Genomic DNA, 18947 nt, shown 5'->3' with positions numbered 1-18947 from the left:
ATGATGTCTGCTAAATATAGTCCAGGAGGACCTTGACCTTCACCCTCTACATTAGCCAAGTTTGAACTTCCTAAGAGAGAAACGTCCCAACTCGGGTTCAGAAAAAGGGGTACCAGGGCCCTGGAGAGGCAGCAGATTAGTCATCAGTGGAGCGTTCCGTGAAGTCGTGAGGCGGGGATGTGGGCATTTCTTCTCAGTACAGCGCGTTATTAAGACTTCACCTGTAGAGAGTACTTTCCCTTCGGCACAGTGGTCCAGGGGGCAGAGATAAGAATTCCTCCAGAGTTCACTTAAAGTAGAAAAAAATCTGGTCAATTTTTATGCGGTCATTTCGCACGTCGCCCACCCTACCAGCCTCTCCAGTGAGTACCCGAGTACCCTGCAGGAGATTGGTTTCGGATTGGATAAGATCCCCACCTACCCCACCCCGCGCCAGTCTATCCCCTCCAGAGAAGTACTTCCGGGAGTGGGCGTGGTCGGGGCGGGGTCTAGCCCAACGATAGGCCCCGCCTACCCGCTGTGTCCGCAGAGGCCCGCGCCCGCTCCGCCCGCCAGAGGTCGCAAGCTCTGAGAGCGGGTTTCTCCTCGGCGCGTGCTCGTCCACCTTGGCTCCTAATTCTCGCGAGAGGAAGCGCTAAGCCTGCTGGGAGGGATGCGCGGTGGTCCGTAGGTTTGCCCAAAATGGCAGCCCTGGAGGAGGAATTCACGTTGTCTGCAGTACACCTGAGTGCCGGGCCTGACGGACTCCTAGGGGTGGAGCAGAGCCACAAAACAGACCAGTTTCTAGTGACGGACAGCAGCAGGACCGTCATCCTCTATAAGGTGGGGACGAGAGGCTTGGAGCGCCCCGGCTGCCGTGTCGCCCCGTTCGCGGCGGAGCCGGTGTCCCGAGTTGCTCAGTTTCGGAAAAAGATCGTGGAGTGGGCTTGGTGGACACCCCGTGGGCCTCGCCGACACGCTAGATGAGGCCTAGAATCTGCTCGATTGTTTTCCTGGAAAGAGGCGTCTTTCTGAGCCGCGCGGCCGAACGTCTTAAGTGCACGTGGGCTGGACTCAGAGGGGAAAAGCCTGCTGGCTCTCTCACCTCGCCTCTCCGAGCTGGCCTGGCCACGATCCCGGGGTCTCCATCACTCCGCTGCCCGCAGAAGAGTTGAACGGAGATTGCTTTGGACGTTCGACTGACTGGGTGGCAACGGTGGTTTAGCCATGTGTCCCCTTCTTAGGGAAAAAAAAGTTTTTGTGAGGAGTTTGCCCCTTGCTTTCTGTAGCTTGGATACAGCCTTGTCAGTAAGTGGCCTGTTGCCCTGTACGGTTCATGCTGTAAATCCTGGGGTTAGGCCGTGGAAAGCCACACGTCCCGCCCCCTCTCCAGCCGTATCCCGACTCCGCACACCAGCCAAGTGGCTTTACTTTTAGAGGTCTGAGAAAGGAATCTTTTTTTTTTTTTTTTCCTGGTCTGCCCGACGTAGTTTTCAGTGTCGTTAAGAAACAAGCTGTCTACTTTAAAGTTGATAACACCGTTGAATTTTACCTGTACTGTCAGGTGGGGTTGTAGATTTTGCAGTTTCTGCGTGGGCGTGTATATATATGTGTGTGTATGTATATGTGTATATATATATATATATATATATACACACACACACATAGTGACTGGTTGAATTTGGCATGATCTCATCTATCCCTACTCAATCTCTAGGCACAGTGAAATCAACTGCTTAAATGTACCGTTGTTTGTTAATGAAGTGTTGATTGGCCTTTTTTCGTTTTAAAAGCTTAAAGCTTTGTTTTTGTTTTTTTAACTTTAAACTGTAGTCAGATGCACATAACATTTACTGTCTTAACCAACAGTTAAGCGTATTAAGTAGTCACCTTGTTGCACAGCTATCATCACCATCCATCTCCAGAACTGCAAGATGAATAAGTCTCCATTCCACCACCCCCTGAGAGCCACTCATTCTACCCTGTCTTAAATGGAATCATAGAATATTTGCTTTTTGTGATTACTTTTTTTTTTACTTAAACAGTCAATGTCCAAAACTGATCTTCTGAGTATTGTATGTTATCTTAATTTTGCTAGGTTTCTGATCAGAAACCCCTGGGGAGCTGGTCAGTGAAACAAGGTCAAGTTATAACATGTCCAGCTGTGTGCAACTTTCAGACTGGAGAGTATATTGTTGTACACGATAATAAGGTAAGTTTTAAAGCTTTTATCAAATGTTGATTTACGAACTGTGTTTACCATATATATATATATAGAAATTGAAATGCTTTTTAAAAAAATCCATTTGTTTTGATTTAAGGTTTTGAGAATATGGAATAATGAAGATGTAAACCTGGATAAAGTATTTAAAGCTACAGTAAGTCTTTAAACTTTCCAATATATTTATTTAGCCTATTGGTGAGATGGAATTATTTGCAGTATATATTATTCATGTATTATATTTGTTAAAGTGACATAAAGGTTATAATCATATTTTTGTTCTAGTTGTCTTACTCTGTATCTTGATAATATGTCTCAATTCATGAGGTCGTATGTTAAAAAATAACTATTATCCAGGAGATTGAGGATTTAACTATTGTACAGTGATAAATGTTATACTTGTTTCCTTGTTTAGATATTTTTGGTATGTCCCTTTTGAGAACAGGTGAAATTTCACTGTCCTTTTTTCTTTAATATTTTTAATGAACCATGTAAGTTTCATGCATTATGTATTTCAAGAGTAACATACAATGAAATTTTAAAAAAATCACTAACTGTGCCTTTGCTTCGTATGTTTATATTTCTTTCTCATCATACTAGGATCTCAAAGTACTAGAATAATCTCCAAAGTTCCTTCAAATTTTAAATGTCTAATTCAAAATATAGTTGGCACATTTTAGAAATGGCTCAAAGCTGAGTTAGACATAATGGCAGTTGTTGCCCAAACTCTGGACTTTTCACCATGTGAGGTCTCCTGGCTCCAGTCTTCATTTGCTTACAGTATCACAAGGTTCTGAATTTTATGCAATGATTTTTCTGGGAGGGAGGATTAATCTCATATGCAGTGTCAATTTTTTCTCTTAGGCTTGTCAACTATAGTTGTAATTATGGCATTATTCTTGACCTAATACCAGAATTACTTATCATTCTGCATTAGTGGCTTTAGTTTATACCTCTCCGCACCTCTAGTGCTGGGAGACCCAGGTTGAGGCCTAACCTCCAGTATTTTGAAGGATAAACCAAAAATGGATATAAGTGACTATATGTGGGAGAGAGTACGAGATACAATAGAATGGTTGCAAAAGTTAGGCTCAGATTATGTCATAGATTGGCTTAAAATTAAATCAGATCGCTACCTTAAATATAAGCCTTTTGTAAGTGTCTTGTTAGGTAGCAATTGGTTTAAAATAAAAAGTAAAATATTCTTATGTTGTTTTAGTTGTCTGCTGAAGTCTATAGGATACATTCAATACAAGGGACAGAACCCTTAGTACTATTTAAGGAAGGTGCTGTTCGTGGTCTAGAGGCCCTCCTTGCAGAACCCCAGCAGAAAATTGAAACCGTTATCTCAGATGAAGAAGTGATTAAGTAAGTTTCAGTACTTGTAAGTAAATGCTTACCAAAAGCATTTTGCCTCTTCGTGCCTTTTATAACATTCCTTTACCTTGTTCAAAAGTATTTTGAGTGTTATCTGAAAATGACATGGGTGATCTATCCCACAAGATCAATGTCTTTATCTCTGTCATTGCCCTGACTGCCGGAAAATGTGCTGTTTGTTAGTGAAATCAAGTTTTAAGACCTCTGGTTTCCCAGATTTTGGAATAAAACTTGGGGAAATGACTTAACAGATGATGGAAGGAAATTTCGTATACCACATGTCTCCACTCCCCATCATTTCATCACATTTCCTGTTCAGTTACCTTACTGCCTTTCTAGGTCTACCTGATGCAAGCTAATTTCTGAAAGTCAAAGTGAAGACTTATACTTAGTAAGTGGACCGTGACCAGTATATCTTAAACTGACCTGATGAATGTCTCTAAAGTGTCAGCAACTGTGTTTGGAGGAAATCATTAGGAAAAAAAGAAACAGGTAGAGGATCTGGGTTCTAACCACCACTTTGCCAAAACCTGCCTTTGCAACCTAGTTGTGGGCCCCTGGCCCTCCCTCACCTCAGTGAAATCCTAATGTTTTCCTTAGAACACTAGTCCCAAAATGACTGGGAAAAAAGGTCAGGGGTCAAATCAGTTGAGAAACACTGTTACACTCCACCCTTGGAACTTTGTAATTCACATCAGTGGCTTTAAAACTGTAAGAAATTCTGCAGTTTGTGTTTAATCCAGAGATGCATTTGACAGAAATACCTGCTCATACCCCCTTGTGTATGTTTTGGAACTGAGCGAGGTGTTCTCTGTTGTCTCTCTGGCTCTAAAAAGTATTTAGTAAAAGATAGTCTTTTAAATTGACATTGATGGCAGGTTTCTCTGAGTTAATGACTTGGCATTTTATAATTTTACTTTGGAGAGACAGTATTGCAAAGTGGTTAAGGCCTTGGACTCTAGAGCCCACGTCTCCCAGTTCAGATCCTAGCATGACCCCTGTCTCCCTGTGTCACTGACCCGCTGTGCCCCAGAGGTCAACTGCAGGACTCAGGTGATGTGTTAGTGTATCCTAAGCACCTGATAAACATCACCCACTACCACGGTCATTTTTATCTTTCAGGTGGACAAAGCTTTTCATGGTATATAGGCATCCTGTTTTAATTTATATTACTGAAAAAGTAAGTGTTATCTTCAATTCTTGGTCCATTTTGTAGCATTTCAAAGTTACCTTTATTATATTTAAAACTAAAATTGGGCTTTATTGTTTCAAATGATTTTTTAAATTTTTAATATTAAGGCTCATTATTGTCTCTGTAATTAAATGTTTCTAACAGTTTTAACTAGACAAGAGGTTTTTTTAAGCACTCATGACAAATATAACATCTGGTTTTAACATTTAAATACAATTAGTTGAAATGGAAATGTTTTTAAACTAAAATGTTTTTCTTTCATAGCATGGAGCTTATTTTGCTTATGTACAAACATTTAACTCGAGTGTCTTAAGCAAATACACACTCTTACATGAACAAGAAGAAAAATCCGTTATACAGAGTTTTACTGCATCTGTGGATCGGAAAGTCATTTCTTTGATGTCATTAAGTAAGTTTTTCTTTAAACTCGTAGTGATTGTAAATAGAGAGGTAACTCAGGCTCTTTGCAGTGACACTGTTCTTTTGAGCTACAGTCTTAGGTTTGGCAGTTGTCTCTTGTCTCTCCATTTCCTGTTTCCTTATAAGTATTTATGCCCTTTTTTGCATGTTATCATGTCTGATCATGCATTAGTAGGTCAGTGGTTCTATTCAGTAATTTTTATTTCTTAAAATTTATCATAGTAGTAAATAATGTGATACCTATATAAAAAAGGGAAAATCACCTTTTATCTTTATCATAAGGCTTACATTTTTTAATATAATGAATGAATGATTCATAGAAATAAAATTTAGAGTCTTCTTGGTAGCCTGGGAGTTAAGTCTCAGCTCTATCAAGCTCTCACCAGCCACTGCAGTATGAGTGCAATGGAGCCGACCCACATGGCGCAGCGGACCTCTCCTGTCTCGCCCCTGCTCCCCTCAACAGTGCATTTCCACAGATCTCCCTATTCAGCTCCCCACTCTGGTGAATCCTCATACCCTCACCCCCACCCCCACCTCTGGCCTATAGGCTAATTCTTCTATGGATGAATAAATTTAAAAAAAAATTTTTTTAAAGAAAAGACTGTGAAATGGGATTTTTAAAAAACAACAGCAACATTTAGAAAACATTTCCGGGTAGAACACTGGGTTAAAGTGCAGCACTGTGAATTTAGCTGCAGCCTCTGGCACAGGTTCGATCCCCGAACAGGGAGGTAACCTACATGGCCTGACAGACTTCTCCTGTCTCGTCTGCTGTGTATTTTGTCAGTCTACCTGTTCTGCTCCCACTCTGATGAATCCTTTCTCCACCCCTGCACTTCTGGCCTATACCCCAATTTGGATGCATGAATAAATAAATCTTTTTTAAAAATTTCCATCTTTATGATGGAATTTTTCAATGTGCGTGATTGCAGTGGCTGTTAAGAAGAAAGACATACTATTTTTCATATGTAGAATGTCATTGGAATCCACTTAATACTTTTGCTTAAGAGGGCCTGGTTTGTGGGGCCTCCTTGGTGGCACAGGGATTAAAGACAGCGGCCAAGCTATCTCCAGCCACTGCAACACAAGTTTGATCCCTAGGGAGCTGACCCACATGGTGCAGTAGACCTCTCCTGTCTTGCCTGCTACTTCTTCAGCAATGTATTTCAGTATATCCACCTGTTGCTCCCCACCCTCTCTAGCGAATCCTCTTACTCCCTTCCCCGTACCTCTGGCCTACATCCCAGTTTTTGTGTGCATAAATAAATAAATCTTTTTTTTTTTTTTAAAGGGTTTTTTTGTTTGTTTTTTGTTTTGTGTTTTTAAAGGACTGATTTGTCTTCAAAGTTTTGTTTGTTTGTTTGTTTGTTTGTTTTAAGGTTTATTTATGCATACAGAACTGGGCTACAGGCCAGAGATGCAAGGGTGGTGAGAGGAATCACCATAGAGTGAGGAGCAGAACAGGCAGTTCAATGAAGTACACTGCTGAGGAGAGCAGCGGGTGGGTCAGAAGAGGTCTGCTGAGCTATGTGGGTCACCTCTGGGGCAGGGATCGAACTTGCACCAAAGCAACTTCAGCCAGCTTCGCAGTGCTGTGCCTCCCTTGTGCCACTGGGGAGGGCCCTTGCTTTCAAATTTTAACCGGTAGGGCACATTTATTCTTAAATAGAAGTCTGCAAGTCTGTCACCTTACTGAAGTAAGGAAGTCTGGGTCAAAGGGTCATAAAAGTCTCCTTGTGACATTGCTAGCACCACATGAATTTGCCAAAACACGCTTGACTTCAAAACCAGCAATTTCATATGGTTTTCAGATTGGTTAAGTAACAAGAAATTATTCTAGACCAGAATGCTAATTCATTTCTAACGAGACATAGATCCTCTTAGTGACTGGATTGTAGTCTTGGCAGTCCCATCTCAGTACTCTCAGTCGTTGTATTTTATTTCCTGGTTATATTTTACTGTTATTTTTATACCAGTTTTCCCTCAATTTAAGTTTTGTAGTATATCTTTATGGAAAAGAATATATTGTTGTTAATTTCTGTTGGATCCTTATCAGACTGGTAAATTCTTACAAACAACCTAGTGCATTTACTATAACAGCTATAGGACTGTTCTGTTGCTAACAACAAATAAATTCTTTATTTCCCAACAGGCTCTGATGGGTGTGTATATGAAACCTTGATACCAGTACATCCAGGTAACCAAGAAAAAAGCCGGAAGATAGTTAGGTCACTCTTGCTCAAGGACACAGTGTCCGGGAGTACTCAAAATGGTGCCGCACTCGCCGTCCTGGACCGGGATCACGTGGCCGTCCTGGGCCCGCCACTACCAGCTGCCAAGGGTAACTGCAGTTCAGTCAGAGTCCTTGGGTTTCTCCTTCAAAGTGCCTTTCAGTCTTCTCATTCTTTTTCATGTATTTCTTAGTGCTCTAATTCTCTTCATCACCATACTCGCTTTTGTGGCTTCCTAATGCTCATCTTGTACTATATAGGTCTTTGATTTTTGTCTTTCACTGATCATTCTTACTGAACATGTCCTTGTATCACTACCTTGCTCATGGCTAATGTCTTTTTTTTTTTAAGATTTATTTATTAATATATACAGAATGGGGTACAGACCAGAGGTAAGGGGGTTTAGAGGACTTATCAAAGACAGAGTGGGGAGCAGAACAGGCAGATGGACTGAAATCCACTGCTGAGGGGAGCAGTGGGCAGTCAGGAGAGGTCTGCCGGGCATGTGGCTCAGCTCCTTGGCTGGGGCTCAGTGGCTGCAATAGCTTCATAATGCTGTGCTTGAACTGTCGTGCCACCAGGGAGGGCCCAGCTAGTGTCTGAAGGAAATAAAAACTGCGCATATGTGTACCACCCCACAGGCGAGAGATAAGAACATTGATAAGCCTTGCATAGAGGATTGAAATTCATAATTGGGTGATATCTCACAGAATGGGAATCCAGTAAATTTGGACAGCTTAAAACTTGCGACTACTAGTGTTTGTTTTTTTTTTAATCTCTGACTTGAGAGCAAGAGTCACATCAGTGCCATATTTCCTCCCTCCAAACACCTTTCGGAAAGCACTGACTTGTCTCTCTGAAGAACACAGTTGCTTGTGGCCAATGCAAGATTAGAGTCTCCTAACCTACACTCTAAAACCCAAGATCTGGTCCCCGGTAGGTACAGCAGCTTGGAGCACTATAGTACAAGCCAAGCCTAACCCTGGCGCCGTCACTGGGAGCTCGATCACCACCCAGGAGGTGACCCACATGGCGCAGCAGACCTCTATCTTGCCCGCCGCTCCCCTCAGCAGTGTACTTTGATGATCTGTGTGTTGTGCTCCCCACCCTGTTTCTAGAGAATCCTCTCACCACCCCTGCAACTCTGGCCTGTACCCCAGTTCTGTATGCATAAAGTCTTTTAAGGACCCTCCCTGGTGGTGTAGTGGGTGAAAGCACAGCACTAAGACGCTAAAACCACTTGAGCATGAGTTCGATCCCCGCCCTGGAGCTGACCCACTTGGTACAGCAGACCTCTCCTGACCCAGTAGATTGACGTCGTCAGTCTGCCTGTTCTGCTCCCCACTCTGTCTCTGGTGGAGCCTCTCACTACCACTGTACCTCTGGTCTGTACCCCAGCTCTGTGTGCATAAATAAATCTTTTTTTTTAAATCTTTAAAAAAAAAAAAAACTCAGGGTCTCTCGCTTAGCATTTAAGTCCCATTCACCTCCCAGTTTGTGACCAAGAACCCCTGCTTTTTATAGGAGGGGCTCACAATTGCCTGCAGAAAAGAGCTAGTAGTTTTAGCATAATTATGCTGTGCTAGGCAGTTTACTTACATAGTCTCACTAATTAATCCTCTAGCAACTTAGTGACTAAAGTACAGTTAAAATCCATCTTACAAATCAAAAAACTGAGATATTAGGTAACTAAGTAGTAGAACTCCACGCACACAGGTTTACTGTTACTCCACTTCCCCTATGGGGCTACTGTCCTGGCTCTTACCACCTTACCATGCTGTGCTGCTCCCCTCAATCCCTCCTCCCCCTTCCTGCTTCCTGTTCTGACCCCTCCCCAAAAAAAACCATAATCGTTGCCTGTCTCTTTCTAGACTTGTTTTTCCCTCCTTTTTACACAAATGGTAATGTAACAGAGACACTATTCAACATTATGTATCCACTTAGCTGAGGTGTCATGTGCTCTTCCCATAGCAGCATGTTTTATTATGACTTTATTTCTTTTTTTTTCCAATAATTTATTTTTCCATCATTTTGTGCATTTTTCCATCTCAGTTGTAATCCCCTTGGGCTTCCCATCACCAAATCACCCATGTGCCATCACCAAAGTTTATGACTTCATTTTTCTAGAGCAATTTAAGGTTCACAACAAAATTGAGGGGACAGCACATAGACATCCCACATATCACTGGCTTCCACACATGCCTTCTTATCCTCAGGCCTCTTTCCTTTAAAATTCTGTGTCAATCACTGTCCTCATTACTTGTTTTATTACTTGATAAAAGCGAGACGTGTATTTAATTTTGACGTCCCCCTGCAAACATCCCTAAGGACATGACATACTTATCATGACTTCATATATTTTATTTTGTAGACCGCCTTTCCATATGGAACACAAAATTTCAAACTCTGCAGACTTCAAAAGACTTACCACAAGGCACCAGCCGGCAAGTAAGTTCTTAATGCTTGGCATTTTGTTCAAATATAGCTATTTTTGTGCCCAACAAATATACTGTATAAGGGAAGAGACGCTTGGATTTAATTAAATCTTTCTTACCTGCAAGGTTATATTTAATTTTTTTTTTTTTAATCCTTTTCAAGAAACAAAGTTACAGCTAGGATAGATTGGGGAGAACAATTAGCTGGTTAATAAAATAACTTGTAGTTTACTGCTCTTTGGATCTTGTTACTTCTGTGTTTTGAGCTATAACCTAGGGCCGCTACTTTACCTAATGAATTGCCCTTTGAAGTTATTCACTAAACATTATGGAATTACATAAGACCTCTTAAAGAAAGAAAATTCATTCCATCAGCTCAGACTATAACCTTCCTGAGCAGGGATCTTTGTCAGTCTGTTCTCTGCTGTGTCTTCACTGCCCACAGGTGCTCATTGACTGTTGGTTAGTCAGTGAATACAGAGAAAATGTAAATCAAGATAATTGTAAAAGACTACATTCTCAGCATATAATTTAATTCTAATTTATATTTAAAATAATTTTAACAAAATTAAGCACAATCCCATTTTAACAAGTTTGTTGGGGTTTTTTGTTTTTGTTTTTTCTGTGTTCCTTGAAGCCTTTTTTCATGCCAGTCTTTTACCATCTTTCCATTAGGATCATAAGATATAAACTTCATTTTTTTCACTTAGTGCTTTGTTGCATCAGCCCCACACTGACAAAGAAACGAGAGTCCTGGAGCAGGCTGCATAGTGCAGGACGCTGCTGAAGAGCAAGACCCCGGCCTTGTTATTGATAATCAGCATTAGTCACGTGGGGAAGTAGAAAAGGAAAGGGAGAAGTAGGAGGGGAAGCATGGACTGTACTTCTCATCTGCTGATAGCTTGGTATGTGGACCTAGCCCTGACTCCCCAGTCAGGTTTTCAGTCTTATCAATGAGGCGTCCACTGATCAGCTTTGGGGTCCTTCATTATACATCATTCAGCAGCCCCCTCCCAGCCCTCCTCCCCCCAAGGCGTTCCTGGTCACACCTCTTGATGTACACCCTGCCCAGGGTGATCCAGCTTTGTGCTGTTAATCGATGTGAAAGGTGCCTCACAGGGTTGGGCTTCTATGACCAGCAGTTCTGACCTTGCTTTCAGATACAGAACTGTAGGTGACAAAACGGAGGCTGGATAACAGTTTGCCCATGTTATAATAACTTTGGAGATTATCGTGTTAATAGATGTGATACTTACAATTTTAACTTTAAACAATTCACTTATGATCAGATTTTTTGGAATTGAAAGTATCCTTTAAATTATGCTATACTAAAATAAGAGCTTTGTGAAACTATCCCCAGTTAGTAGATTGTATGTATGAGATTAATCTGGAAAGTTGATGAGCTCTACCTTGTTTTCTTCTGTTACATTGACAACTCAAACCATAAGTTATTGTAAGTTATATGGCTTTGTTGAGTTAGATCCTGAGAAAAGTAATTGCTTACATTTTTTGTGAACTCTTTTTATTGTAGGTCTGGTATTATGGGGAAAATTTGTTTATTTTACATGGAAAATTTCTAGTTGTGATACCTTACAAGTGTGAAGTATCATCATTAGCAGGTGCTCTTGGGAAACTGAAGTATAGTCAAGATCCAGGTAGGTAATAAAATACTTTTATTATCATAAACCATTTTATTCCAGTTTGATATGTAGATTTCCGTCCTTAATTTACAGGGGTCCTCCCTGGTAGTACAAAGGGTTATAGCACTATGAAGACATTAGCAGCCACTGTACCATGAGTTCAATCCCCAGCCAGGGAGCTGACCCACATGGCGCAGCAGACCTCTCTGTCTCGCCCACTGCTCCCCTCAGCAGTGTACTTCGTCAGTTGGCCTGTTCTGCTCTCCACTCTGTCTCTGGTGACTCCTTTTATCTCCCTGCACCTCTGGCCTACACCCCAATTCTTGTATGCATAAATAAAATAATTTTTTTTTTTAAATGTATAGGGCCTGTTTTAATTTGCCTGTGTTCATTCGAAATCTCCTTACCCAGGGAGGTACCTTCCATCAGTCTACATTACAGTTGCTGCTATAGGCAAAGAGCTATACTGCTTTGTTTTGGGGTAGCTCCCCCCCCCCTTTTTTTTTTTTATCATTTCAAATGAGTTGGCTTAATCCTAGTGGTACAGAATTTGGACAGAACAAAGATTGAAGAAGAGCACATTTTGGCAAATTCTGGTTTGGTTTGGTTTATGCTGACCTCATTGCTAAAGTGCCACTGTATGATTTTTGTTTGCTCATTTGTTTTTAAAAGTTTATGAAATACACATCAGGATATGAGACACTTTATTCCAGCTATTGGTGGCAGCAGACGTTATGGAATGGAATTAAGGACGATCATTGCCCATAGGCACAAGAAACTGCTTAGTTTTTGCTAGCTTTCTTACTTCCTCCTGTGGTTGGGCCCTGTCCCGTCCCCCCCCCCCCCCCCGTGACCTTCACTTTTAACTCCTTAGGTTTCTCCTGCTCTTCTTTCTTTTGGCTTCAATATCTTTTCTTCCTCATCCATCTTCTCAGGCTGCTTTAGGGGCTTCTTGCCAGCCCCAGGCCCCACCCTGCCACCAACACTGTTTTTGAACACAGGTGCTCTGTCTCTCGTGAGAACAGGGGGCCCTCTAACCCCACCCTCAGGAAGTCTCTACACTCATCCATCTCTTGACTTAATGTTGCTTTTACTGTGTTACGGTTTATTGATCTCAGGTTATCAGAATTAAGTGGGATTTAGAGCCCTCTTGAATTGTGCATGAGTTACAGTGTTTTATTGATCTTTGATTTTAGTTGGGTAACTACCAGTAACTCCAAAAGTTCCAGAAATTGTTTATTTTGTTTTCATAGGCACTCACGCCATGTCTCATTTTGTAAACTGGGAAGCATCTCAAGGATTCGGAGCTGGATCCCAGGACTCAGAGCAATCCAAGAGAATTGTAAGTTTGGTAGTCAGAATGTTGGTGCAAATGTTGAAAAACAGAAAGACTGGATTATTTTAATGATTCTTTCTGTACAACTCTTACAGCTTTGATCTAAATGATTGGACCATTTGAAATGAGCCTCGTAACCAACAATCTATTCAAAATGAGACACAGTCATTTTTTATAAGGAGACTAGAGGGGTGTGATTTAGATTTTGAAATGAAAATTAACCAGTTTGCAATAATAATTCTTTTCTGGATGTCAAGATGTTTGCAAAACAAAAATCCTAAAAATACTTAAATTAGAAGTTGAAATAAATCCACTCCTCATTATAACGAAATTATGACCGCCAAAGATTTTCATTATGACAAAAGTGTGCTAGTCTTTTGGACCTTCTTGGTTATCTAATTGTGTATGGGATCTTTGTGTTGTTTTTGACCCTAATGAGTTTACTTAATTCCAGTTAAGGAGAAGAAAAGTTGAAATGAGTACACAGTCAGAGGTTCCAGTGTCTACACAACTTTTATCAACCATAAAGGTAAATTAAAAAAAAAAAAACAAACACTTTAGAAATCAACTCAGATGGTTAAAAGAAATTCATGTGCTTTTCATGCCATCTTATTTTTAATGATCACTTTTATGGCTTTTAATAGGCTGACATTTGATGTTGTCTTAAGGCTGTCAGATTCGATTATCTGATACACTTTGGCATATTGACGCACCAAGTATTTTGTGAGATCAGTGTGGTGGTGGTGGTGAGCTCTTCAGTGTTACTCAATTTTGCATTAACTATGTAGTTTTTTTTAATGTTTATAATTTAGCCTTCTATATTATAATTGTAATTATAATTTGTAAATATAAATTGTAAATATAATTTGCAATTTCCAAACCTTGGATTTTTTCTCTCTTTTTAAAGATTTTATTTATTTATGCATACAAGAACTGGGGTGTAGGCCAGAGGTTGGGGTGGGAGTGAGAGGATTCACCAGAGACCGGGGAGCAGAACAGGCAGATTTACCGGAATATACTGCTGAGGGAAGAAGCAGGGAGACAGGAGAGGGCTGCTGTGCCGTGTGGGTCAGCATCCTGGCCAGGGATTGAACTTGTGCTGCAGGGGCTGGCAGCAGCTTGCTCACACTGTTTTTAACCCCTGGGCCACCAGGGAGGCCTCAGTTTTTTTTCTGTGCAGCTTGTCCATGTACAACTTGTAGCATCAACTCCAGCTTCACGAGTGTGTGAATACTATTAGCAATTGAGAAAATGTTGAGCTCTAGAAGCTTTTTAAGTTCATAGTGATGTTTGATAATAGCAGACTAGAGCCTTTACCTTGCCCTTTCAGAAAGATAATGAAAAGCACATTGAAGTAGAACTACGTAAATTTTTGGCTGCTAAACGGACCCCTGAATTTTATACTACTGTCGGGGATGTGGTAATAGGACTAGTGGAAAGATGCAAAGCAGAACCATCCTTTTATCCCCGGAACTCTGTGATGCAGCTTATCCAGACACATGGGCTTTCTTACAGGTACGTGTTTGGGCCCACCAGATTGCATTTGCCTCTCCCTTGACCGTGTTTTTCACAGTTCTAGTTTTCATAATCTAGAGTCACTTTGTGCATTCTTTGCAGTTGATATTTCTTGAATACTTAAAGATGGCTCATTTCTTATTGACCTAGCTTGTGCCCTGGCCTAATGGAGGTTGCCTTAGAAAAGACAGATGTGCAGGTGCTCCAACTCTGTCTCCAGCAGTTTCCCGACATTCCTGAATCAGCCACGTGTGCTTGCTTGAAACTTTTCTTGAGGTAAGTTAGAAGTTGGTGGCCCTCTTTTTGACTGCAATTTTACCGCATTGTATCATTTGATTTCAACATCTTTGAATGCTCAGAAAATGAATTTTTTTTCCAGTAAGTTTAAGTAGTGGTAAGAATAAATTTCTTGCTTTCAATTGACATTCCAGTGTCAGTGATGATAGTCTTCAAGAAGCAGATGTCAGTATGGACTCCGTGTCTGACTGCAGTGATGCTGTGCATGATGAGACGATGGAGCAGCAACCTGGAATTCTTCAAAATGGTTTCAGGCCGGAAGACAGCAACTGTAACAACTGTGAAAAGCATCAGGACACAGGAGATGAGGCCACCTCATGCCCTGTCACACCGAAAAGAGCAGCTCTCCTGTATCCTTCAAAACAGTTTCCCTCGTGTTGTCTTATTCCAAGGATCTGGGCAGATGTCAAGCAATAACCGAAGAGTAACCGGCAAGGGACTTTTCTGTTCTCAGCTTCTTCTAAAAATTAATTATGTTCAGTGCCGTATTCAAATAGCTTGCATGTTCCTGTTTCCTTAATTAAGCTACACTCAGATAGAAGCTTGATCAATTATTTAGTGAATATTGTGATGAAGTACTAATTATTTACTTAGACAGTGAAGTACTCCAGGCGATCTCTGGTCACTAACATGTTCCGTGAAGCAGCTCTCCTAGGACAGTAAAACTTGTGTGTAAATTTAGAAAAAGATCATTCAAAAAGGAAATTGCTCATAATTTCAATAGAATGTGTTTTATTTATTGAAATGATGTTTTCCTTTAGTCCTAAGTAGAAATGTAATTCTTCGTGCCGCATATAGTGAGGCATTTCTTCTGCCTCACTTGAAAGACATCCCAGCACAACACGTCACTGTAAGTGTCCCTCTGGAACCTGTAGAATGTTACTTGTGACTTACAGTTGGCTGCTTAATTCTAGCCACCTTTTAGAACATTCAAAAGACGCTCAAGTTTCTTAGTGTGAGCAAGAGTTTCCTAACCCTCGGGGTGAAAGATTGTGCCTAGGAGACCAGTAGGTTTGGTGGCAGACCTTGGGGTGTGTTCGTGGTGCCCCCCCTGAAGCCAGGTCGATCCATCTAAGTTAGAAACAAGTAGAAACTTAAGAATTTGGGCCCTCCCTGGTGGCACAACAGGTTAAAGTGCAACACTACAAAGCAAGCCGCAGCCTCTTCAGCATGAGTTCAATCCCCAGCCATGGCGCAGCAGACCTTCCCTGTCTTGCTTGCTGCTCCCCTCAGCAGAGTACTTTGTTGATCTGCCTGTTCTGCTCCCCACTCTGTCTCTGGTTCTGTATGCATAAGTAAAGAACCTTTAAAAAAAAAAAAAGAAAAAGAAACTAAAGAATTTCTGAGAGAAGGTATTTCTCTTCTCTCCTTGTTTATAAACTGAGTAAGCGCCCCATCTACTCCTCAAACCAGATGCATTTCTTATCGATCATAGGGGTAACAGTGTACTCATTTTTGTGTCACCTGAAGTCTAGCATCTGTTTATTGAATCCTCCTAAAAAATCCTTTCCAGTGTCTTTGTTAGCCTATATAGAATGAATGTTTCAGAGTTACATGAGTTAACAGAGTTGTCTCTTTCCACCCAGCTATTTCTCCAGTATTTGTATTTCCTTTATCTGAAATGCAATGAAAATGCTACTATGACTCTCCCTGGAATACATCCTCCAACCCTCAATCAGGTGAGGTCATCTTTTTACTTTGATCTTGTGCAGAAAAACAAATCTGTAAAACGTGGTTATCAACAGTCTCAGAACCTGGGGTTCAGTAGCTGAGTTCTACTTGTCTCCCCACCCATATAGACTGATCTCTGCAGGAATGAGGGGCTCTCAGTGGGGTAGGTGGGCTTGAGGATCATAACTCTATCATAGACCAAACTGAAATTCATCTCAAATTCCTGACTATGATGGTCCTTTCCAGGCTTTGCCTGGGAAAAGGTGTTAATAAGTATCCTGATAATGTCTTAAGACTAACAGAAGGAAGATTAATGAAAAGATGTCATCATACGCCCATTAAATAATACCAAATTTATTGGCCCTGAATCAAGGCCAGCAGTTTGCTGAAGCTGTTGGTTTCAAGCAGGAGCCTAAAGAAATGTCTTTCTATGGTCTGTTGGCCTTTTCACAACTTGGAAATGTAATGGCCAATTCATTGGAAAGAAACATCTGAGTGAAGGGAAAAAAATTACAAATTAATTTGAAAAAGAATTGTAAACATTATAAAATCTTTAATTATGGTTGATGAATGTGTTATTCTAATTATTTCAAGCCTTTATTTTCCATTTTGAAAAACAAGCTAAAAGTTTTTAAGTGCCCTCCCTGGTGGCACAACGGGTTAAAGTGCAGCACTATGAAGCTGTCATAGCCACTGCAGCTCGATTTCGGTCCCTGACCAAGGAGGTGACCCACATGACACAGCAGACCTCTCCTGTCACTCTCAGTATATTTCAGTAGCTCTGCCTGTTCTGCTCCCCACTCTGTCTCTGGTGAATCCTCCTTTCCTCCCCACCTCTGACTTGCCCCTTGGTTCTTGTATGCATAAATAATGTAAATCTTTCTTTAAAAAGTTTGACTTTTATAGTTGGAAGTTTCTTTATAGTTGGAAGTTCCACTAATAGCAAAGAAGACAAAAATAAACTGTACATCCCTCTTAGAGATAACCAGTATCAAGTTTCTTTCATATCTAGAATTTTTCTTTTTTCTTTATTCTTTTATTAATTTTCTTTTTTAAAGAAAGAAATTTCTCTATCTCTAAAATATCCACACTTTTATAGACTTTTATTTTTTTCCTTAAAACTTTATGGACTTTATAAAATGGATTAACCTGAAAAAAACAATTAAAATCTTAACTTCTCCTTTTCCTGTTTATCTTCAGATCATGGATTGGATATGCCTACTTCTAGATGCTAATTTTACTGTTGTGGTGATGATACCAGAAGCAAAAAGGCTACTCTTAAATCTTTACAAATTTGTGAAATCCCAGGTTTGTGATTATTGATGCATACTGGACTCTTTGTGCTCAGATAGCACCGAAATCATAATTTGTTCTTAACATTTTTTCTTGCAGAAGTTGTAAAGAAGTGTGGAGGATTTGTTTATATGTAAACATTATGGTAAAAGTTCTTCTAAAACTTTTTTCTTAGATTTGCATTTGTTCCGAACTCAACAAGATTGAAGTAAGTTTCCGAGAACTACAGAAATTAAATCAAGAGAAGAACAATAGAGAATTATATTCCATTGAAGTGCTGGAACTCTTCTGAAACTACTAATTCTCCTTCACAGATGTTTTATGAAGCTCTTTTATGTGAATTCTTACTACTCATGCAGTCAAGAGACAGGTTTGGGTTATGACTGTCTCGGTCTCATGAGAAATGAGTGTCAGCCAGTCCCTGGCCGTCCTTCCTGGCACCTGTAGGCCGGACTGCAGGTTCCCCGGGGCCTTCCCTGGGGTGTGGACATTGGTGGGGACAGGTTCCAAACTTTTTTAAATATGTAACAGAGTTAATTTTAAGTAAACTTATTTGTGTACTGATAAAAGTCTAATTTTTATTGTGTGTTTTTAATAACTCTTAATAAAAAAAAAATCTACTAGTGGAGCAGTTAATGCTAAGAAGATTGTAGTTCATTAGAATCAGAGCGGCCCCAGCTTCCCGCGCTGCTGAGTGGCGGCCGAGGTCAGTGCGGCAAGCCGGGCGGGCAGGGCCTCTGGGACAGGGCGCAGGGCGGGCTCCTGTCCAGCCTGTGTGCGGAGCCCAGGGGGGAACGGTGCCTCGTTTATATCTTCCCTCCAATTAGATGGGTGGGTGATTTCTGTTTCAAAGGGGCACTTCCAAGTAGTGAAGTTTTCTGAAAATAGTTTTATGGGTTGATTGACCATCAGCTTCCCAGCTTTTAACTCTTGGAATGTAGTCTGCGTAGATCCTCTGTCTCTAGTGAATCTCCTTACCTCCGAGCCTCTGGCCTCCACCCCAGTCCTATGCATAAATAAATCTTTTTAATAAGTGAAAATTTGATAAGGACATACAGAGACGTGTGCTAAACTCTTCGAGGCAAGGACTGTGTCTTATCCTTTCTACACACTATACACGGGCCCTCTGGCACATACTCGTGTTCAGCAAAGGACTATTGAATGAACTTCGTTCTCCGTTATCATTCAGTGATAATTCTGAGTTTTCTCCCTTTCAGTAGGGTGTCATTTTCTAGAAAGTGAATCCTTTATTATATTTGTTCAAGTATAGGCAGTGTTTTATTTTTATAACAATAAAATCTATCCCAGAGTTGCTCCTGATGACCAGTACTTTATAT

General features: G+C 40.8%; 1 protein-coding gene across 1 annotated transcript; it reads left to right on the top strand.

Annotated features, from left to right (window-relative positions):
• The first annotated feature begins 665 nt into the window (after positions 1-665).
• Positions 666-18164, top strand: NOL11 (nucleolar protein 11). Its single transcript, XM_004693445.2, has 18 exons — positions 666-822; positions 2078-2191; positions 2301-2357; positions 3420-3568; positions 4700-4757; positions 5034-5178; positions 7345-7533; positions 9795-9871; positions 11390-11513; positions 12752-12840; positions 13289-13363; positions 14165-14349; positions 14500-14625; positions 14781-14996; positions 15418-15496; positions 16233-16325; positions 17518-17625; positions 17786-18164. Exons 1-18 carry the CDS (start codon positions 682-684, stop codon positions 17900-17902), a joined length of 2142 nt encoding a protein of 713 aa, XP_004693502.1. The 5' UTR covers positions 666-681; the 3' UTR covers positions 17903-18164.
• Positions 18165-18947: the final 783 nt, after the last annotated feature.

Source organism: Condylura cristata, unplaced genomic scaffold (genome assembly GCF_000260355.1).
Source record: "Condylura cristata isolate star-nosed mole 26May11 unplaced genomic scaffold, ConCri1.0 scaffold00038, whole genome shotgun sequence".
Lineage (NCBI taxonomy): Eukaryota > Metazoa > Chordata > Mammalia > Eulipotyphla > Talpidae > Condylura > Condylura cristata.
This window is presented reverse-complemented; position numbering and strand designations above follow the sequence as displayed.

Bases quoted from the DNA above. Each gene is read 5' to 3' on its own strand.
- NOL11 (XM_004693445.2), top strand. From the start codon at position 682: ATGGCAGCCCTGGAGGAGGAATTCACGTTGTCTGCAGTACACCTGAGT. The intron at 5,179-7,344 runs GTAAGTTTTTCT...ATTTCCCAACAG, and splicing joins CATTTCTTTGATGTCATTAA to GCTCTGATGGGTGTGTATAT. The intron at 12,841-13,288 runs GTAAGTTTGGTA...ACTTAATTCCAG, and splicing joins CAGAGCAATCCAAGAGAATT to TTAAGGAGAAGAAAAGTTGA.